We start from the raw sequence: 22618 nt of genomic DNA on the forward strand, positions 1-22618 counted from the left end.
AACTTCACTTACAATAAGAGATACCATAAAGGGATACTTTTGGCTGTTCTGATAGGCAAAGATGAAAAAATGTTAATATTATGTAGCGTCGATGAGAGCGTAGGGAAAGAAACACTCTGACACTTTGCTGGCGAGAGTAAAAAGGATGCAACTTCCCAGGATTTACCTAATCAAACTGTAAATGCACACGTCCTTTAACCCAGCAATTCTCCTTCTGAGATTCTGTCCTGAGAGGATATCCTGTATGTTTCTGAAATGACCTGCATACAAGGAAATTCGTGGCGGCATTGTTTGTTACTGCAAAGGACTCAGAAAAAATTAAATGCTCGACAATTATACAAATCATGCAATCTCTTCATTAAGGAAATACTCAGCAGCGCTGTTGTATTCTCAGGAATGAGCCCCAAGAAACACCCTGAACTTAAATAAGAAAGCAAACAGGGGGTACAGTCCATCTGGGGGAAATGGGGACATTATACTTTTCCAATAGATTATGTGCACTCTTTTTTCTGGAGGGTAATGAACGGGGACAGGGCTCGATTCCAGCAGGAGAAAGTGAGTGAACAGCGGTATGAGGGGGTCTACTTTTCACTGTACCTTTTTGCTTTTTAAAATTAAACCACGGGGGCAGGAAAGAAGAAGAAAAAAAGGAAGGGGACAAGAGAGGAGGGGAAAGGAGGGACAGGAAGGAAGGGAAGAAAAGAGAGAGGGCAGGAGGAAGGGAGGCGGGAAGGGAGGAGAGGAACTGTTAGGATTGCGCAGAGAGGAGGAAAAACATTTGGCAGAACATTATCCTTGACAGATAGTTATCACTGAGGGAAGAATTCTAGGGATTTGCACATTCCACATTAGAAATTTCTGCTCTATAGGCATATTTGATAATAAGCATGTATGACTTTTACTGTTAAAAAAAAATGTAAAATGACCATACTGAACTCCTTTCAGACTGAAAGAGCCATTTGCAATGTGTAGTTGTTGTTTATGCTATTTTAAATTATTTAAAGTAACGCCATCAGAGAAAAAACTCGAAAATAATAAAAAGAAAAGGACAAAGAAGAACTGAGTTTACCCAGTTGGGCCCTTTTCTCTTTGGCTTGGAAATCTGACCTTTTATCTTTGTCCTGGAAAGTCGGTGGAGACCCACGTGGAGAGGGAGGATGGGGGCCGAATTTGGTGGCGGGGGTCCTGCGGATGCCTGGCAACACTGAGATACCTACTCCCAACTCCAAGGCCAGAGTCCTCACTGGCCCTACCTGACTCTCCACCTCATGTGCTCTCTCCTTCATCCCTTCTGACCTGTGTACAGGAAGAATGAAGCAGATTCAGGACAGGGGCCAAGGCCGAGTCCAGGGGCTCAAGCCCTTCACCTCTCTCAGCCTCAGTCCCTCTAGAGGAACATGCTTTGCCCTAGAGGACTAGACCCTCCCACACCCTGTGATCCTATAATGACCTGGCAAATGTGCGAAGGGGAAGGACCATCATCCCGTAAGTCAACTTCTAGAAGACGGTATTTAAGAGGCGGAATCATCCACTCTGATGATTCAGGGCGTTTCTCAGGAGCCATGAATCCCATCCTTCTCTCTGTTTCTTGCTGCCTCAGCCTCTCTATCTCCACGGCTGTTCAGGGGCCTTCCTTGCTGAATCAATGGCATCTTGTCTGTGGCCTTGACCAGGCTCCAAGTGATGAACCAACTTCATTGGGAGCGTCTGCTGAGGGCTCTCTGAGAAGGGTCATTGTTTCCCCCACACTTGTCCAAAGCCTCCATTTAGGGACGGCTGTGAGCATGGATGGAGGACATTCATCACCAGGAACATTTGCCAACAAATGAGAGACAGCTGTTGGGCTCCAAGGGCGTGTGGCTGGACATCGCCTGTGGTGAGATCTATTTTTCCAAAGGAGAATATCCTCACTTATCTGTTCTTCTTCCAAATTGTAAGAAATGGGGGAAATGCTCACCTTCCTCCTTACACGTCAGAGTCCACGGTCGTCCCACTAATCACATGGTGTGCAAGGCATCATGGGAGCACAGCAGCAAACAAGGCTTCCCGCACAGACAGGGCACACACGCCTATTTCCCAGAACCCAGGGAGGCATTGCCAGGTCACGCGAGGGACAATGCCTTGCCTCTCTTGACCCTCCACGTGCCCTAAGCCGGGACTTCTGAAGGCTGGTGGAAAGAGGCAGATGGGAAATTGGACAGAAGCTCCTGGGAATTACCAGGAATAAAGAGAATGCCTGCTTATGTGCTAAACACTCTGCCATGCATTTTAGGGGCCATAAAACTAGCCATGGGGACAAGACAGGGATACGAGGAACAGAAACACACATATGCCAGCGTAGGGAAGTGCTGACTGGGTCCCACGTGGAGCATGAGCAGCTGGGGCCAGATGTGATCAACGAAAGCTGGCTTCCCGACAAGGGGGCGGTGGATGAGGTGGGTGTGACTGGGAAGGGCTGGGGGATGGGAGTACACGTTCCTGGTCATAAAGAACAACAGGAGCGCAGGCCTGGCTGAGCCAGCTGGGGACACAACTGGGAGACAGGACACCCGGAAGCCAGGCACACAGAGAAGGGTCTGCTTTTAGGAAAGGCCATTGCATCAGCCAGGGCTCGCCTCGGAGACAGCCAAGCCTCAGCTCACAGCTGAGCAACACTGGGGACTCCTCCTCCCCATCCCAAAGGGATACACCAAGATGGTGGACTGCAGCCAGCAGACTCAACACCCCACTTAACATCAGATTCAGATGTGGCTGCCAGTCAGGTTTGAAGCCATTTGAGGATGGAGATCGTGTCTAGCTTGATCAAGCTATACCAAGCAGCAGAACTGTGCCCTAGAATCCAGTGGAGCTGGGTTTGGATCCTGTCGGATTTCTTTTTTTTTTTTTTTTTTTTAAGTTTCTGCTTAGGCTGCCTCTGGCCTCAATGTCTGGCTTCAATTTTCTCCATCCACAGAATAAGGATAATAACATCTACTGCTGGATTCATGCCTCCCTGCCCCCACACCCAGTCGTGATTCTGCAAGCTTGGAGTAAGATGAAAGTGTCCAGTGGAAAAGCTCTGGGAAGCCTTTTATTAACATTCTTAGCTCTGCCTAACTCAGGGGAACAAGTCTCTGCATTCCAGGGGACTTCTCCCCAGCAAAGCAATGCCAAGAATGTCACTGAAAGACTCTAAGATGCTTTTTCTATCAGAACCCTCCCAGGTATGCAGGTCCCCTAGGGAGGCTACAGGTATCTGGTGCAGGGGGAGAGCTGGTGGGTCAGGTTCTCACCGTCACCTCCCCAGAGGAGTTACGGACTAAATGAGATGGTGAGAACAAAATGCCCAGGAGAGAGACGCTGCTGCTGAGCCTGTGAACACAGCTACCACCAGATGCAGGCAACAAGGCTTACACTCGGCTGAGAGTCTGAAAACTTGCCTCCCAGTAGAAACAGCTTCCTAGTCAGGGCTCAGGCCCTCAGCGACCCCATGCAGAAAACAGCCATCTCATGACTTCTGACACATCTCACTGGGTTATCTGTGGAGGTTAAAAGTGGAACACACACTGATGTAAGAAGTAAAAGACACTGGTATTGATTTTAATGTTTCATAATCACTTGATGTTCCACTTAATGCCACTGCAGCGGCAGCAGCTACAGAGCAGGGAAGATGACAAAGCCAGGGCTGACAGGTGGGGGACCCTCCTGGAAGTCAGCAGAGGCTGGAGGAGAAGCAATCCGGGGTGAGTGAGCAAACTACACTGAGCAGCAGCGTGTCTCCGAGCAGACGTGTTCTCTCTGGGGCTGCAACCATCCAGGCCACGTGGGCACCAGTCCTGCTCATCATCTCCGCATCTTGCAGACGGGCGCCCTGCTTGCAGGACTGCAGTGAATTTCACCTGCCCAACCGAGTGTCTTACTGAGACTTCACTTCACCTGCCTTCACACTTCACCGTGATCCTGCATCAAATCGCCCATTTCATCAGTCAGTCTCAAACACGATCCACTCAGCCCTGGGTTCCCATGACCAAGAGAGCCCACCTTCTGGCCATAACATCCCAGGGTTGAGCATTAGGAACAATTAGCAATGACTAAGGAAGCACCGTGGACTCCCCTCTGCCTGCTTTGCCATCCCAGCCCAACCCTGGAATGATCATCTTTTATACGCGCTCGGTGCACTGCAGTTTTCAGGACACTTTTATGCATAGTTTTCCACAGACCTTCCCAGCAAGCCTGGGACAGGATTTGGCGGTGGTTAGTACAGGTGGGGAAACTGAGGCTGGAGGGACAGAGGACTAATGAGGAACGATGTTCTCATACTAATGAGTTCAGAAATAGGAAAGGGCTCTTCTAATGAATCCGCCTTCCCTTCCACCCCACAGCCTTAGGAGCAGCATTACTGAAGGCAAAGGTCTGAGGCATCAGAAACAAACATGGTAGACCCACGGTAATTTCAGCCAAATGTCTTGTTTCACAACCACCTATCACCGACAATTAGCATTTTGGGGCTCTGACCACGTGCTGAAACTACCAAGAAGTATAAGGTTTCACTCAGTCCTTGCAAACCTCTGAAGAAGAGGGCAATTAGCCCCTCTCAGGGGAAGAAACTGACGCTCAGAGAGGGCAAGTAAGTTGTTCAACATTGCGAGTCTCCAAGCTGGATGCGAACCAGGTCTGTGTAAACCTTGCCATTTGACTGTTACTATGTTCCCTACAATCTGTAAAGTGGGGGAATAAAGCATTCAATGCCTCTTAAAGGGAGAAGCAATTTAGAGGTGTTAGGTGGTTCAGAGGTCAAAGAGCTGTTTTCCTTCCCTGGCTTTGTCTGGTGGGGACGATGTGGGACCATCACTCAGGAATCTCAGGCAATGGTCCCACACCTGCCACCGATGAGCTGTGTGTCTGCGGGCTTTCTCCCTGCCCAATCTCACCCCTTCAGTCAAATGTGGGAAACTGTAATGGGTCTGCAGCACCTCTACCTCTTCAGAGAAGGATGAAGGAGAATATTCTTTCAAGAAGTGCTTGGATTTTCCCTTTGGAATAAAAGACTGGTGGTAACACGCCCACTTATAAGAGGCAGTGGATGACTGGGGCACTGAATTTCACTGCTCGTAAAGTGCTCTCCGAGTAAGACCCAAGCTCCCAGTTCTCCCACCTCGTCTCTCTCCACCCTCCCTGTGGATGACTAAGCTCTGCCCCCAGGCCCCCACCCCCTACACCCACACCACTCGAGCTCACGACGACCTCAGAACCTCTGCACCTGCTGTTTCCTCTGCCTGGAACTCCCAGTCCTGCTTCACCACAAGGCAGGTCCTCTTCTTAGATCTCAGCCCAAATGTCATCTCAGACAGACTCTTCATGACCACTCTGGCTGAGGTTGGGACCTCGCCCTCCCTCGACCACCAGTTATTCCCACAACATCCTGTTTTTTCATGTTACTTACTACTATCTGAAATCAACCTTTCTCAGAGCCGTGCCTGTTTGCTGATGGTCAGTTTTCATGCTCTAGAATGTCAGCTCCAATAGCAGGTGCCCCATTAATACTGGGCCCAGCTTTATTTCAGCACCCAGACAACACGTGGCCAATGATGAAGCTCAAAAAATGCCTGTGGTGGGAAGTCCTGGAAATTCTCCCATGACAAAGGGCTGTTGAAAGACTTCAGCAAGTTCATTACAAAATCGCAAATCCTTGTCACTGGGAAGGACCCTGGGGCTGACCCTTGAACTTAAGAGAACAGGAGTGAAGCTCTGTACTGTTCCATCACAGGAGTATGCACATTGCAATGGACCCAGGAACGGGGACAGCAGGTGCAGAGACAGGGGACAGAAACTGAACTTGTCAGTGAAGGGACGGGTCAGAGGAAGAGCAGCTAGAAGAAAGAGACAGCGGTGCCTGAGAAGGAGCGATGGGGAAACCATCAAGCCAGCAGAGCCCAAATCGGGGATTTTTCCATTTTCTGAAAACGCTAAGCTTTAGTTCTTGGCTTCTACACACAGTTGGATTTGCCGCCCACTCGCTGAGCCACACCCGAAAGAGTTCGCTTTCTGCCCACGCTCGTAGGACCCCCGGCAGCTCCAGATTCTGCCTCCTGGGCCCAGACAGCCTCGCGGAGCACACACCGGGCAGAGCAGAACCGGGCAGCGGTCTCCTGGTCCACGTGGTTCCTTACCACACACACACTGGATCTCAAAAAGACTTTAAAAAGAGAAAAAAAAAGACAAAGGAAAACAAGTACATTTCAAGCAGGAATAAAGATGGAACAAAAACTGTTAGGGGCGAACGCTGTCCAGATCAAACAGACCCCAGGTCTGTTTGCAGGCGAAGCCGTTGCCCTTGTGTGGCTGCACTGATTTAGAGGGAATTTTCCCACCTCCTGGGGGGAGAGAAGCAAAAATAACTGCTGCACAGAGTCTAGCCACTTCGTGTCCAATCAGTCAGGTACTGGAAAAACCCAGTTCCAATGCCTTCGACTCAGTCTGATAAAGCTTTGGGCATCAGTTCTTGGCTGCGACCTGGATGTACTTATTAGCAGTGTGAGCCCACAGACGACACCAAGTGCTCAGAGTGGCTGGAGGGGACTGAGAAACACACAACTGTGAAAAGCCAGCTCTACCATCGCAGGCGTCTCTGAGGGTGGGTTATGAGCATCGCCTCCCCGCAGGATGACGGCAGACTGCTAATCACCATTACAGGTCTGATGAAACATTAGCTTTGGAGTGAATTGTAAGGGTGGTTGATTGTCACAACCTCATGGGCAAAGGGTCTTGGCCAGCCCAGCAATTAATAAGAAAGAAAATGCCTCCCTCTGCCCCGCCACCGTGGACTCTTCTCCATGGCGGGGGCCGTGGGGAGATGGGTGCCCGCCCCACCCCCATCTCCCCATCACACTGCCTGCACCTTGCTGCCCTCATTATGCCAAATTCTGCTTCCAGTCAGACTTGGAGGCTTCTGGGATCAACAACAGACTATAAAGCAAATTCTTACAAATTCCCTTTTCATCCCCGTACCCCATTCCTGCTACCAACCGGGATGACAGTCTTTCTACCATGTACCTTTTTGTTTGTATGTGTTCCTGCTCGATGTCTTGCTTTGTGAATTTTTAATGGCCTTAAATGCTGTTCTCAAATGTGCTATCCTGCTTTTTAACCTTTCAGTCAGCACCATGACTTAAAGACCCGTCGCTGGACAGACATCTAATCCATGGCTTCTAGCACTGCAGAGTTTTCTAGAATGAGCAACTGCTGTCATAGTTCACTTACTCACTCTCCCAGGTAACACCCAGATGGCTTCTCTCTCACCACCACCACCACCACCACCAGTGATGCGCAAAGACCATCTTCAAACCCACCCTGGGACCTGTGCACAGCTCTGTGCGTCCTGAGAACCTGGCACCCTGAGGCCTCACGCTTCCGCCAGCCTGCTGGGCGGTGGTTTGGGCTCTGATGAACAGAGGAGCTCAAGCGTTGCTTCAGGTGGCTCGTTAGACTTCTGGAGGCTCCTTCACCTGTAAACTCCCAATCACACCCTTTATTTACCTCCTTTCTATTGAGATTTCTGCCTTTTTCTGGCTAATTTGCAGGAGTTCTTTGTATATTCTAAATGTTCATCCCCTCAAGCTTTTAGCCGTTGTAAATCTCACCCTCCTTTTTTTGCCAGCTGCCTGTTACCTCTGTCCAGGATGCCCACTAATAATGAACAGAAGCCCTTAGCTTTGACAATCAAACTCAGAAAACTTGAGGACAGCAACCATGTCTCAATCATACAATTCCATCTGTGAGCACTGACAATACACCACCCATGGATTTAGGGGCTGTGGACACAAAGAGGAGTCATAGCTTTTGACCCCTGAGCGCTCAGCCTCTTGGGAATATAGACTATCATGTGGATGCAATTACCATGGCTTGGAGGGTCATGCAAGGTGCAATGAGGGGTTAAAGGTGTCAGGGGGTCAAGATTAAAGCTGAGTGAGCTTGGCAGGCAGTGCTGAGGAGAGAACATTCCAAGCCAAGGGAACAGCACACGCAAAAGCCCCATCTGGAGAACCACCAGGAATCAGAATGGCTGGGGCATAGAGCAAAGTGAGTAGTGACCACAGAGACTGGACAAATGGGAATGGGCCATGAGCAGAAAGAGCTGGGGTTTTCTCCAGCGCTGCAGAAGGGGACAGCACGCTTCCTTGCTCTTCCACAGCCACTGGCGAGTTGCCTGAGACACTGCATGCCCTCAAGGGAAACGGACTGGTTCAGGGACCCTAGGAAATCTGGGCTCACCCTAGCTATGTACTGAAGTTTCAGAGAACCCCACAGACAGAATATTCTAGAAAAAAAGGTTCATGAGCCTGCATGTTAAGCACCAAGGCAGGTAAGAGACAGCCATCAGACAGGTCTGGACTGTCCTGAAGGCAACAAAGACCTCTCCTCCTGGCCTCGGCTGGGTGCTGCTCTGGCTGCTGCTCTTGCCTTCATGAAAGTTCTCAGCCCCAGAATTCCCAACCACCGCCAACTGTGCTTGTGCCGGAAATGTCCCGAATAAAGTCATTAGTGACACAGCGGAATCCTACCCAAGACCCCACCAGGATTTCTGCCAGCCAGCTGTTTCCTCCTGAATCTAAACCATTTTCACACTCAGTAATGGTAATTTTTCAAGGAAAAAAAAAGCCACTTGTAGAGAATATTTTGCTTCAAGCTAGGTGATTGCCCGGATTTTTTTCAGCCAGAGAAGAAATCTGTATGCACAGACACACGGCAGCCAAGTAGGAAGGCACAGAGGAGGGTTGTGTAAGATGCAGTGAGGGGTTAAAGGCTTCAGGGGGGTCAAGGTCAAGGTGTCAAGGCTGAGTGAGTCTTGATGGATAAGATTGGAATCTGGAAGTCACTCTACCCCAGCAGAACACACCCTCTCTCAGCACCCTCACTTTCTCTCTTCCAAGCTGCCGCAGCCTCCCCAGGGCAGGAAAATAAATCTTGTTCTAGGACAGCAAGCTGATCCTTTGAAGGCATTAGGTAAATAGCTTTAGGAAATTTCAAGACAATGGGACTGATTGTCACCTGACACCTCCTCTCCTCCAAGACACACACACACACACACACACACACACCCCAAACATGCCTGATATCTGTGAAGTGAACGTGTTTGTTAGCTTCCTCCCCCTTCCCTGGGGCCCCCCTGCTAGGTATGCTTAGGGCTGCGAGGAGGGGAGGCAGCCAGACCCCCAATATTGGTTCCCCCACATCCTCCCAACCAACCAAAGACATTTTCCAACACAATTCCCAAGACCCCTTTTGCTCTGACATGACTTCCAACTCTATTGCTAGGGTCAGGGGAGGAATTAAGTGCTCAATGCCACCTACTCGCTTTAGAGACCTCCCGCTTAGGAAAGGAGGCGCCCGCCTGCCAGCCGCCATGCCTGCGTCAGGCGTCCAGCCTTGAGACACGAGGCTGAAACTGACCTGAAACTTGCCCTGGTTGGCGGGCCGCACGTTCCCACACAGAGCGCGTGGGCTGCTGGTCTGCTCTTCAACTCAACAGCACCACCTCAGTGCCTCCCTGCAGACTTGAGAGCACTCAGGGCCCTCACCTCGGGGTCCGAGAAGCAACCCCCCACACTGAGACACTCACTCAGGAACCAGAGCCCCCCAGGCTCTTTCAGTCATGAGTGGAGACCTGGCGGCTGGGGGCCACGGGAAGGCGTCATGCTCCTGAAGGATCTGATCTCAAAAGCAACAGATTAAATTCTCCCTCGGAGAACAAAACGTTTCCCACTCTCGAGGGAACCAGTGCGTGGCGAGTAGGGAGCGACACCTGGATCCCATAACTCTGGGAGATTCGCTTCCAGCCTGAAGTGTTTACAATTACATACGCCGAACCAGCATCAGATGGGCGGGAGATGGACGCTTGCCCACGGAGAAGCCAGGAGGTCAACGGGAAAAAATTATTTTAGTTGCTGTTGAGCCTTCATGTTTGGAACATCCATCCAAACTGTGGCAATGTTCTCATGCTCCCGCGTGCGGGTGCCAGCCCCTCCTCGGATGCTCATTTCCAGGGAACTTGGGGTGGCAGTGGGAGGAGCCCCACCCAGGGCTGAGGCTGTTTCTTCCACCCGTTGGAGGTTAGCAGGTCACAGGGCCGTTTAAGGACCCACAGAGAGAGGCTGGGAACTCTCCTGGGAATCCTAGTCACCAAGACTAGTCACACTGACCTGCACTAGGTCAGGTGGGACGGCTGGCAAGGTCCCAGGGTTAGCAAAGGGCTTGGACCATGAGGGTGGGGGAGGGCGGCCTTCTCTGCAGCAGGCCACGTGGAGCAACGCTTTCCAGGGTCTGATGCAGCAGCAGGGGCCGTGCCAAACAGACTTCACTCGGGCCTCCTCTTCCAGGAGGGGATGAGACGCTCCTCGCCGGGCTGGGAGCAAGTCCCATTTCCCACCCTGACTCTGAGGTCATCCGCTTCTCCTGAGAAAGCCTGGGGTTCTGGCCTTGGCTGTTAGAAACAAGAGCAGAGACCTGGGGCAAGGGGAGGCTCGCTCTCTCTGGGTCTTTCTGGTTTAGGTGACTGCCTGGGGAAAATCCTTCTTGACTCGACACACAGGAGACCGGAACAGAACTGACAGAGGGGAAGAAAAGTGAGAAAGTGGGAGAAAGTCAGGAGAAAAGGAATAAAGGAATGAAAAAAGGGGGGGGTGGAGGGAAACAGAGGGAGGAAGGGGGAAGAGAGGGAGGAAGGAGGAAGAGAGAGAGAAAGAGAGAGAACACTGCATGTACAGTGTGAGCATGTGTGCACCCAGGAGGGGTCCTGTAGCAGCTAACACTCACTCACACTTGCCTGGGATGGTTTTGTCATCAACTTGACCTGCCTGGCCACAGTCTAACTTTCGAGGCATCTGGGATGTGACTGACTTGAACCAGAGCCAGGCTTCCAAGGACTCCAGTGACACTCGAGCTTCACCCTGCTCAGGTGCCTGCAGTGGCTCTCTCAGGAGACCTTCAAGGGGTCCAGACACGTGGAACTGTCACCGTGCACCAGATGACCACCCTGGACCATCATATACACCACAACCCTCAGCCATGACTCTAGAGACATCAACCACAGGGACCCCATCTCCAAAACGTGCTAAAAGACACACCATCCAACTCTGCCACGACCGCCGTGGCCCAGCCACACTGCATTGGGTATTCGAGCAATAGGTGTGACGTTGCGTGGTACTTGCTGCTTCTGCCTAAGGTCTGCCATGTCACCACTCTTTATTTCCTTCCACTCATGCAGGAAACTGCCGAGCAGAAACCACAGGGGGCCTCTGTTAACAGCGGTACCTGATGGTGGTGTCCATCTTCATGTCTTCAAAACACATACTAGAAAGGGATGCCACAAAAGGCCTGACAAGGACAACGGCAGGAGACCTTCTCAAGCTCATAAGAAGTCTGGGATTATAAGGGAGAATATTTGCCCCCAAGGAGACCCAAGAGCATGAAGATGAAGATATTATGATGCCCCAAGCAAACCCCCCACTCAACAGGTCCCAGCCCCGATGTCAAGGACACCCTGCACCCTCGCAGAGTTCCTTCCCAAAGGACTAGATTTGAATTTTAGTAAATCAGCTCAATATGTTCTAGGACTGTGGGTATTAAATAAAAGAAGTCAGTGAAATCTCCAAACAATAAGCTCATTCAACACAATCTTTTTTTCTCCCCCCATCTGGGGACTTGAATACAGTTAACATGAATAAATCCTGTTGTGTAAAAACTGGGGGAGAAGAATGGGGAGGGTGGAGGATGGAAGGAAATGGCAGGATTCCCACTTGTTGGCCTAAGAGGAAGGCTAAGACAGTCCCCAGAATCCCCCCAAAATGCCAGCTTGCTGGGGTAGACCAGGGAGATGTAGCAACAGTTTGCAGCTGAGGTAAGGAAGTATCTGGGATTTTCTGGTCCGTGCACTCCCAGCCTCTCCCCTACAGCCCTCAAACTAGAGCCAGACTAGTACTCAAGCTAGAAGTGGGCCCTTGGGCTGCCCCAAACCTGGCCCTTCCTAGATGCACCAGCCACAAGATAGGCCTGACTCCACATCAGGACATTTCCCTTCAAATATGCACAAAAAGATATTTCAAACCGCTATCCCCCAATAGAGTCACGCCAATCAGAAGTAAGGACTGCAGTTATCCTATTATCACTCTGCTATTATTCGGCAGTTCTTCCTGAATACCCCAAAACAGGCGGGACAGACCTGCCTTTGTAGGTGACTAGAGGCCTGGAACATCTGTGATTAAGAAGTACTGCATGGGTGAAATTCTCCTGTGTAATTCATGGTTCAAAGTGATCTGGGCCCATATGGTCCTCATGGATGGAAATTCTACAGTCTTCCAACCAGCAGTACTCAAGGAAAATGAGAAGACACAGGTCCAGCTCCCTGGGTCACAGAGCCAGGCAAGTTGATCTGCAGAACAAGCCATCGACATGGGTTTTGAGTTTTTGACAAATGGAAATCACCGAGCTATTCGGCCTCCGTTAGGACCACCAGAAAGGTACTTCCTCATTCTCGTGGGATTCCGTATCCCATCTCCTGGTCTGGTGAGCAAGGGCTGGTGCTGCCCAAGCATCACAAGGCTCTTCCCTGCCTGGAAACACGAGGGCTGATCCCTTACTTGACATGGGACTAGATGCATTATTCTGCTAAATCATGCGTTCTCCCTTCTCAAAATCAATCCTAGCTAGCATAGACATGCAGGGCCCCCAAAAACAAAAGGTCAGCCAGGAAATAATCATGGTAGACTTGGGTACTCAATTCTGATTCAATAATTTTATTGGTTAAAATAAAAAAAGCAAAAACTTGCAGCAGAAAGACTGCCAAAGTCAATACATTAGATCCATGTGTGTGCAGAATGGTTCCCAGGGTGGGAACCCAGAGCTAACGCTTCAATATCCCATGACCCTCCTGGGGACATCTGCTGCCTGGGTTTTAGGAGAACTGCCTTTCTTTTTGTCTAAATAGAGGGACAGCTTGACCATCAACCTGTTGGTGCTTCACAGAAAAGCCTCTTGCACTTGAGATACCGACACATGGTTGGTCTTTTTGTTTTGCACCAAAATTCTTCACCCTCTTCTGCTGCACCCTGAGACGGCTGTAAACACGACCACACCAAGACCTCAGATTCTATTTACAACCTGTGACGGCAATCGGGTGCTCGATGTGATGCTGTGGTGCGTCTTCCTCTTGCACCACCGCATCACAAACGGCCGGGGTTTGTTTTACCATCAGCTTTCCGAGGTATCATTTGTAGAGAAAAATCCCACCAAAACTAAAAGCTGTCCTGTTGACGGTACGGCTCGGAGTTTTCACGCACAGCTAGAGCTGCGTCACCACCACCACCATAAAGGTTTGAAAAAAGAAGATTCCTATCATTCTAGAAATTTCCCTCCTGCCCCCTTGTAGGTGAACCCCTTGCCCCCACCCCAGCAACTACTGACCTCTTTCCTTTCTGACGGTTTTGCCTTTCCCAGAAAGTCACAGAAGTGGAATCGCACAGCGCGTCGGCTCTTAGAGTCTGGCTTCTCTCACGTAGGACGCTGGTGTGTATCACTCATGCTTAGTTATGTACTGCGAGTTTTTAAACTTTGGACTTTTGCTTTCTTGTCAAAGAGGCAAAATAATTGGCTCTAGTTCATCTTTGCTGTGGAGAAACCACAGTCTTGATTTAGGGCCTTTTAATAAAGCTGAGGCCTGGGAACAGGGTGACCTACCATCTCCGTCTGCCTGGGACTAAGGGATTTCCTAGGACTTGGCACTTTCGGCGGCAAAACCAGGGAAGTCCTGGGCAGACTGGGACAGTCAGTCACCCGTCCTTGGGAAAGCCACCTCCAAGGGCAGGAACGGACCCGCTCAGATTCCTCGTGGGAGCGGCAGGTTGCTCTCCCTGAGCCAATGGTTAACCATCCCTCCTTCATGTAACCATGAGCAGAAGGCCACCGCGCAGTCGGCTGGGGCTGAGCCCATGGGCAGAGCTCATCTCTCTCGACAGGCCTGCCGCTGTCTTGATGTCCCGGGAGGGGCCCGAGGAAGTGACCAGAGAACTCAGGGGTCTGTTTAGAAAACAACAGAGCGGGGCTTGTGTGGGTGTCGGCACCCCTGCCCACCCCACCCCAGTATTTAACACCCATGGCGAGGTGGGACGTGAAAACACACCGGGCTCCTTCTGGTTTGCATCAGGGCAGTGCATTCAAGGCACCCTCAGCTCCTACTTTTTCTGTACATCCTCCCAACTCCTCCCTCTCGGTAGGGTTTTTCGTTAGTTTGTTTTGAGACTAACTAGGGAGAAGGTGAGCCAAGTGACAGAAAATTAGTAAAGAGCTTGAAGTTCTGGTTAGAATTTAAGGGCCTCTCCTATGAGACATCAGAGACACTTCTTGCCCATCACCTTTCCAGCTGACCTCGAGGGGACGACACAGATGCTCCGAGAAGCTAGGCTGCCTGAGCATCTCTAGCTCAGGGCTTCCAATACCTTCGAAAAGCAGGTGATGAGCATGCTTTGGGGCATAATTTGGGTGCCCAGATTAACTGAGGACCCCCACACCCCATCCAAGAAGGCAGGAATTGGTGGGGTCAGAACCATGTCACAGAGGTTTCAGGTTATCTGCTCCCCTGAGTTAATATAACACTGCCCCTTACGAATACAGTCCAGTCGTTCTTACAAGTTATTCCACCAAACAGCAGTTAGTAATCATTATCCTCACTTGTACAGATGAGGAAACAAGGCCCAGAGACATTAATTGACTTGCCCAAGGTCGCACAGCGAGTTAGAATTAGCAAAGGCCAGATTAGAACCCTGAGCCCCGGAGTGCCCAGGCTGGCGCCCAGCTCCATGAGATCCCTGAGCCATCGGTCCAGAGCATGGGCAGAGCCAGGTCTGCGCCCTCGGGAGGCTGGGTGAGCGGCTGCAGAGGGCACAGGCAGGCTCATACTCACAAGCAGAAACCTGCAGCATCCTTCTCTGTACCACCAGACAGCAACACCCCTGTGCTGGAATAGATAGAAACAAGGCTCAAGTCGGGAAAGCCAAGGGCACCACCGTGGGCTGGCATCTCCACTTCGGAATCTGGCTTTGAGATCATGCCTCACTTCCCTTTGTGAACCTGGCTCTCAAGGGCCAGGACCCGGGGGAGCATGTGCTCCTGTCACCTGGAATTCATTCATTCACTCATTCCCCCATCATGTGCCAGGCACTTACTATGTGTCTGGCAGTGCGCTAGGGGCTGAGGGGGAGGGATAAATGGAGGAGAAAGACAATCCTGTCTTGAAGGAGTTTCAGGGGAAACAGAGACAGATATTGATAAGACAGTGTGACATTAATTCAACAAATATTTGTTAAGCACTTGGGATGTGATATGCCTAAAACAGGGAGGGAACACAGAGCAACTCAGGGAAGGATGCCTGGAAGAAGAGACATGTGGACTAGGTCCTAAAGACTGAGGAGCATTTCACTGAGTAGCCGGTCCCTTCTTGGCTAAAGGGACACTAATAAGGAATGAGTCTGAAATTGCATTGAGCACTTCTCTCTAAATAAACCCCTGCCGTTATCAGAACAGGTAATCTACCCTTTCAAAACACAGTTCTCAGGGATATCTTCTTATCTTATTTCTGATTTTGAGCTGTGGCCTAATCTCTTTGGGCCTCAGTCGACCTGTCTCTCAAATGGGAGTGAATAACCCTGTGTTTCCATGGGTGGCTCTGGGCTTTGCTAACAATCTTGGGAGGCACGGTTACACAAAAGTCCTTGAGGAACAAATTCCTTGCATGACCGATGGCATTCTCTTTCCCACTAAGGCTGCTGCTCCCCACTCTCAACAGGAAATTGGTTTTATTTATAAGAATCACAATCCTAAACTGACCTTTGCTGGGCTACCCACATGCCCGCCCTCCTCAAGACACATCCTCCTTCCAAAGATTCCTAAGTGACCACAGAGCAAGGAGCATTGATGAGTGCTCAAAGCCGGGTGGACAGACAATGGAGGCTGTTTTCTAGATGGGGAAACTGAGGCCCGGAGAGCTCAGTCACATGTGCAGAACACGTGGGCCTCCCGGTTCCCAAGCCACTGCCTCTTCCTTGTACCCTGACTGCTCTCCCTCCTCTTTCAGCCTCCCTTCTCCAGATGACAAGTCTTTACAGAAACATTTCCCATCATTAAAGGGATTTGGGAGAAACCGGGCAGAGCTTCCTCAGCTTTGAAGCCCGTTGGCCCCTCCTGGCCCTTTAATTGTGCTTGGAAGCAGCCCAGTTCCCAGCTCCTGCCCCTTCAGAAGAAGGGAAGGGCCCAAAGCAGAATTCCCCCACCCTCCTGCCCTTCTGGCACCAAAGGTGACCTCTCAGCATTTGTTTCAGACCATTTCATTGCCAGAGCTTCAAGGGCTCCCACACACAGAGCTTCAAAGTCAGGAGGGCTCAGGGTCAAGTACAACCAAGAGCAAACCCTGAGCTTCGGGATTCGGAAGCGTCACATTGGAGATTGTTTTCCAGAAGCGTTCCCACAGCCTTTTAAATCCTACAGTAGCTTAGGGTGAATTACATTAGATTTCTGCAGGTATCACAAGACTTGGTGAAACCACACCATGTGCATATGGAGGGTGTATCTGTTCGTGCCACACTTGCTTTTAATCTACGAGGTGGGGAAGGTGTATATATAGTTATTTTTTTTAATGGTTCTCAAAGCTGATGACACATTAGAATCACCTGGAGACCTTTAAAAACGACGACACCTAAGCCAAACCCTTAGACCAATTAAATCAGAATGTCTTGGGTGTGGCCTATACATCCATAGGGTTTAAAGCTCCCTGATGGTTTCCACGTGGAGTTAAGGTTAAGCACCACTGCCTTAAGTAGAACTTCAACAAGGAAAAACTTGAGCTCCTAGGCACAGAAAAACAGCAAACACAGATGATTCTTCTGAAGGTGAAATGAATATTATCAATCTGTTTATCTCTTTTAATTAGCTTTTCTTTTTCAGACCTTCCCTGACCACAGATCTCATGGTTCACATATAAACTTTCAGGTATTTTTACTGGCCTGACTCTTCCCAGCTCACCTCTACTTTCCAGCGCCCTAGAACTAAGTGCCTTCTCCCAGGAATCAGGTGATCCGACTCAGAAACCAAAGAACACAGGAAAAGAATGATACACTTTCAACCAACTACTGTGATCCACATCAGAGAGACTATCTCAACCTTGCCTATTTGAATCCAAGTGTGATGCAATTCCAGGAAGCTTTGGCATGGATGTTCCAAGCGCAATCCACAGATAGTAGGTCAGTCACTTTTGGCCCCGGACACACTTAACCAGCTGGAGGAGCAGTAGGAACCAGAATGCTTTGACCACATGGTGTGAGTTCAGCCAATGGGCTCACACATGGTGATACAAGGATGCCCTTATGAAATTCATAAACACGTGAACACCCAAGGATGGGCACCGTCCCAGGGCACCCCGCAGGACTTAGCAGAGCTTATACAACACCAGAGATTCACATATGAGATACAGCAACGCTACCATCACTTTTTATAAAAACTCTTATAAAAGCTCCATCTCTCTGGGGAAGACACTCGCACCTACTCCCTCCACCGCTACCTTGTTTTTGTCTAGCGGAATGGCTTAGAAGGGATGAAGAGAGAGCCTGGAAACGGAAACGTTCCTGCATTACACACAGGGTGACATTCTAATCACTCTTTACCTCTAGACATCTCTTAACATCTTGCACAACAATGGAAAATCAGCCCAGAGCCTAAAACTGATGGGCTAGTTTGGGAGATGTACCTTGTGTGACATGCTGGCTGGGGGGCCTGGAAAACAATTTCTCCTACATCGACTGCTTTATGAGCTTCACAAATTAGAGAAAACATTGTAAGAATCTAGAGATGGTGACGAGGCATTCTACCTATTTGGGAGGAGGGAGAGCTCAAAATCGAGAATTTAGAAACATAGGAGGAGGCACTTAAATTACAAATTTTAAAAGTGTCACAAATAATTCTTCTTTATCCTTTTTACATATGTTCCGAGAGCCCAAGTATATCTTGTGTTTTCATTTAATTTTGTTGTTAAAACCACCATACCTAGTCATTCCATAACTACTCAACCTTACATCAAGGGATTAAAAAGAAAAAAAAAAAGGCCCTGAATCTCTGACAAGAGGAGACTACAGATTCTAGTGAGTTGCACCAGTTAATGGAAGATTGGGTCCAACATGCTTAATTTTGCACAGATCAATGTTTCAATTCAAAGAGTGTTCAAAGTGTAACTCATCTTCTCACGTGAATGGAGCATTCTACAGCCCTGGGGAGGCAGGGTGGGGATTCCGATTCCTCAGCTGAAAGGTATAGTGAACATGTTAGTAGCATTCACCAGTGAAACCTGGGGAGATTTTTCTTGAGTCAAACACTAAAAGATGAGTTGGATTAGCTTTAGCAATCCAGATGATTTTCAAATGTATTTGCTTATCGCTGGCTGTGTCTGATTCACTGCAAAATGAGGAGGCAGACACATGTGTTACCAAAAACAAACACTCGGCTGGAAACTAAATTTCCTTCAGTTGGCAAAAACCTCTTAGTGATCTTTGAGGGAGGGAGGACTTTAAACTCCCAAGAGAAAAAGAAAACTGAGAAGACTTTTGCAGGTTAAGGGCCAAGTCAAAAGCTACTGAGGCAAAAACCTCCTGGTAATAACTGGGCATTTGGAAAGACGACCCAAAATGTTATCATTTGCCCTGACTCAGAAAGATTAACGTACTGATTTGAGAAAGTAGCTTGTAATCTAGACCTTCAACCAGGAGCCAACATAATTCAAAACCCGGCAGATTCTGAGCCAACGGGACCCTCAGGCAGGCAACTCAAGTCTGGAATTCCCTGGAAGGGTCCCTCCCAAAGGGCAGAGGGGGCCCCAGTGGGGCTGGGAGCAGCAAGCTGCTATTTTGGAAGGAGAGGGGCTCTGGCTTCCTCAACTGTTTGAGACTACAGAAGGACACATTCAGTCATTCAGGCACAAAACTGACGTGATCTCAGCAGAATTTGAGACAAAAAACCACCCATTTAGAAATGTGAGAGAGGCTCCAGGGAGGGTTCACAAGAGAAAAGAAAAAAAAAGGAAGGTTGCCAACTAACTTAACCCTGTCCCCCCAGCTGGCTTCTGTGCTCTTGGCAAAGACCCTTTACATGCGGAGCCCTGCCTAAGATTTAGGTCTTTCACCGTCACCTGTGACCAAGAAAAAACAATGAAAAGAATCCAAAGATACTAGTTCAGGGAACCAAAGCTGATCCCCCAAAGTTTCTTTAGGTCAGTTCAGAAATGAGAAACCACTGGCAGTGAGATTCCTTGGGAATCTGAGCACTCTCCTTTATTGCTCTCTCCCAGGGGAAAAATAAATATAGAAACAGTACTTCCTTTTGCAGGTCTGGCAGAGTCCGGGACGAAAAAGTTTAAGAAGCTTTCCCAAAGCCAAGGGGCGCGGGGCGGGGGGGGGTGGGTGCCGGCAGCATCGCATTTAAGGGGCAGCTTTTTAACCTCCTTTTCCAAAAGATGTGCAATCCGAGGCTTCTAGACTCCAGTCCCCGGGCTCTGACCATGGGTGCGAGCCGGGCACAACCCGGGCCAGCCCACCCACCCATCAGTGTCTGTCCAAGATTCCCCAGTCCAGGCCAACCTCCAAACCTGCCCAGCTGCGCTCGCAGCTAAGCCCTCGGGCTGAGACGCGATCCACCTGCCGGGCACCCTGGGAAGCCCCTAATCCTGCACTCCGCCCCTGCTTGGGAGTAAGGAGAAGGGCTCGGAGAGAAACAGTTACCCGAGCGGAGAGGCCGGACGATTAGGGTGGCCCGACCAAGCCGGGAGCGGAGCTGCGCGCCCACCCCACCCTACCGCCCAAGCGCATCACTTCGCAGGCTCTTTTTCGGGGTCCGCAGGAAGCCCAGCACTCCGGCTGGCGCCCGGGCGACAGGCCCCAACCTGCCCCTTTGCCCCCGAAGCAACCGCGCACTGTTCCGACTCTACACGGGAACTCCTCGGCCCCCGGCATCTTTCCGGGGCGGCTGGGGCTCGGGGGGTGGGTCTCCAAGCGCACCCTCGATCCTCCAACAGGTGAAAAGCCTCGCCACGCACCCCACCTCCCTCCGCGACCGGGAGGATCAAAGGGCCCGGGCCGCGGCCGCCACTCACGAGTCTCTCGGCCAGCCTGCGCCGCCGCTGGGGCCCGGGTCTTCGGCCCCGGTCCGGGCTGGGCGGGGGCAGCCCACCCCGCTCACCTGAGCCCCGGCGGGGCACAAAGCGCACGCAGGGACGCCCCCGCTATCCCCAGCCCTGCTTTCCCGCGCCTAGTCGGGCGGGAAGGGAATGGGTACGCGCGGCGCGGGGACCCGCGCCCTCACCTTTGAACCGCTCCATCGGGGCCGCGGCGTGCGCTCCTCGCGGCTCGGCTCCGGCGCTGCGCTCTCAGCTCTAGGCTCCGCGCCCAGGGCCGCGGCGCTGGCCCCTCCCCGTGAGGTCACGCTCGCGGCCGGACCTCCTGGCGCGGCTGCCGCGCCTCGGGCCCTCGGACCGGGTCCCCGCCCGGCGCGCCGCCCCCGCCGGGGAACTCCGCGGCCGAGCCGGGCGGCCCGTCGGCGCTCTAGTCTGTGCGCCCCCGGGCCCGGCTTCCCGCCCGAGGCCGCCTGGCAGTTGCTTCAACGTCCCGGCCCCGGGGGCGGCGGAGGGAGCGACAGCCGGACGTGCCCAAACGCTGGGGAGGCCTCGAGGCGGAACGGGCTCGGGCGGGCGGACCGGAGCTGTTCCACCAGCCGCGGGCCTGCAAACCCCCTGCCCGGAGAGGGAGACTGAGGGCTGAGTCGGAAGGCAGAGAAGTGCCTAGAGCGCCTTCCGCTTGACCCGGGGCCTGCGCACTTTTGCCCTCGGCATTGCCCCAGGGGCGACCTGGGGATGGAGACACAGGTGGGGGCATTCTTCGGGAATCGCTCGCACTGTCTTGCAATCTCTCTGGCCAGCCGAACGCACACAAATCAGTTTGCTGCCTTCTACCCCAGCCAAAATTCCCTTGGCGCCACTGTGCTAGGCCCTCCCGAGAAGGACTAGATTTTCTAGAACCACCTGGACAAATTCAGGAGCGCCGGTTCTTGGGTTGGCACAGCGCCTGAACGCCCTGGAGGGGGTAGCACCTATTCCTTAGGGAACTCAGTCGTGGCTTTAATTCCACCTTGTGCCACACTTACATCCTCTACTTTTTTTTAGGGGGGGCCATCTGTCCCTCCAATCTCCCAACACGCCCACGTGCTCCCCACCAACCCCCAAGGGAGATCCGTATTTTCCTTTAAACCTCCATTTTCACTTTAAAATCTCAATCACGGTTTGTGCTGGATGCCTGGTTTTTCAACGACTCTCCCCCAGCTTCCTTGAAGAAACATTTAAGGAAGATTTGTTCCCGCTGCCGCTCTTTTCTAAGACTTCCTAATTCTTCCGTGGAATAGCAGAGTTAGCGCTGACGTTTGGAGACCTTCTGCCCCAGCAGTCTTAGAAATATTTTTCTCAGTTCTATTAGCAGCTAACCTCCGTGGAGTGCATATGCACAGCCTTTCATTTTCCCAATAACCCTGTGATCTGAGTATTAGTACTATTTCTATCATGTAGCTGAAGAAACTGAGGCTTACACAGGTTAAATAAACAACTTGCCCAAAGTTACACATGGCAGGCATGAAACCCAGGTGGTCTGCTGCCAGACCGTTTACTCACAAAACTTTCTTGGCACTCATAGGAGGTGCCAGACTGTCTGTCACTGTCTCCTGGAGCCCACGGACAAGTGAGCAAGGACAGCACAGCCAGGCAGGTACTCTGACTAGACCCAGGCACTAGGGATTCTGGGAACCCAGGGGAGGGCACTGAACCAGCCTGGAGAAGCCTCCTAAGCCTTCTAGAAGAGGTGATGGCTGACCTGTTTCTGAAAGTTAAAGGGGCTGGGTGGCCCTGAAAAGTGAAGGCGCTCAGGGCTCCTTGGGCAGCTGAGTGGAGAGTGGAGGGCAGGAGGCAGTTGCACCAGTCAGGTGGGAAGTATCTGGGCAGAGGAACCCAGATGGGGAGGAGAGGACTGGGGGCAGAAATATGCAAAGAAGTTCCATGCCAGGGGCCAGTGCCTGAGCTCAGGGCATGAGGGAGGTGGAAGAGCCCAGGTGGAGCCTGCAGTTCCCAGCATCTTGGATGACCAGGTGAAGAGTGTCCCCACTCCGGCATTCAGTCAGCCCTCAGATACTACCTGAGGCCCTGCCAGGTGCCAGGGGCTACCAGGCACTGCAAAGAGAGTGAGCCAGGTGGCCGAGGGGCGGCTGTTGAGAGTGGGGGGTGGGGACAACGAGCAGGAAAAGAGATGAGCATCTCTGAGGCAGACACAGAGAAGTGGCAGCAGGTTGGGGCATTGGAGGCAGGAAGCGAAGGGCCCCCAGCGCCTTCAGGGGACCTAGAGCCCTGGCCCTGAGCCCTCAAACTCACCCACGTACATTATTTCATTCTGTTCTCTCAGCCCCTCTTCCAGGTAGGCCAGGCCCATGTGGGTTCAGGAAACAGAAAAAGTGGAGGTTGTGGCAAGAAGGCTGGCATCTCGGGGAATCAAAGGCCAGGGAACATTGCTCAGCGGGC

At 51.4% G+C, this 22618-nt stretch overlaps 1 protein-coding gene across 3 annotated transcripts in view; it reads right to left on the minus strand.

Moving 5' to 3' along the window:
• Positions 1-20654, minus strand: part of AFAP1L2 (actin filament associated protein 1 like 2) — a 90654-nt gene extending 70000 nt beyond the window's left edge. The window contains exons 1-2 of one of the 3 annotated variants that reach the window (XM_072971935.1): positions 20368-20654; positions 14933-14986 (exon numbers count right to left, since the gene is read on the minus strand). In XM_072971935.1, coding sequence (XP_072828036.1) covers positions 14933-14986; positions 20368-20383 — 70 coding nt within the window. In that variant the 5' untranslated portion in view covers positions 20384-20654. Of the gene's footprint in view, positions 1-14932; positions 14987-20158; positions 20291-20367 lie in introns of those variants that run through there. The other 2 variants (XM_072971936.1, XM_072971937.1) reach the window with 2 other exon arrangements.
• Positions 20655-22618: the final 1964 nt, after the last annotated feature.

The sequence above is a fragment of the Vicugna pacos genome, chromosome 11 (genome assembly GCF_048564905.1).
Source record: "Vicugna pacos chromosome 11, VicPac4, whole genome shotgun sequence".
Taxonomy (NCBI): domain Eukaryota; kingdom Metazoa; phylum Chordata; class Mammalia; order Artiodactyla; family Camelidae; genus Vicugna; species Vicugna pacos.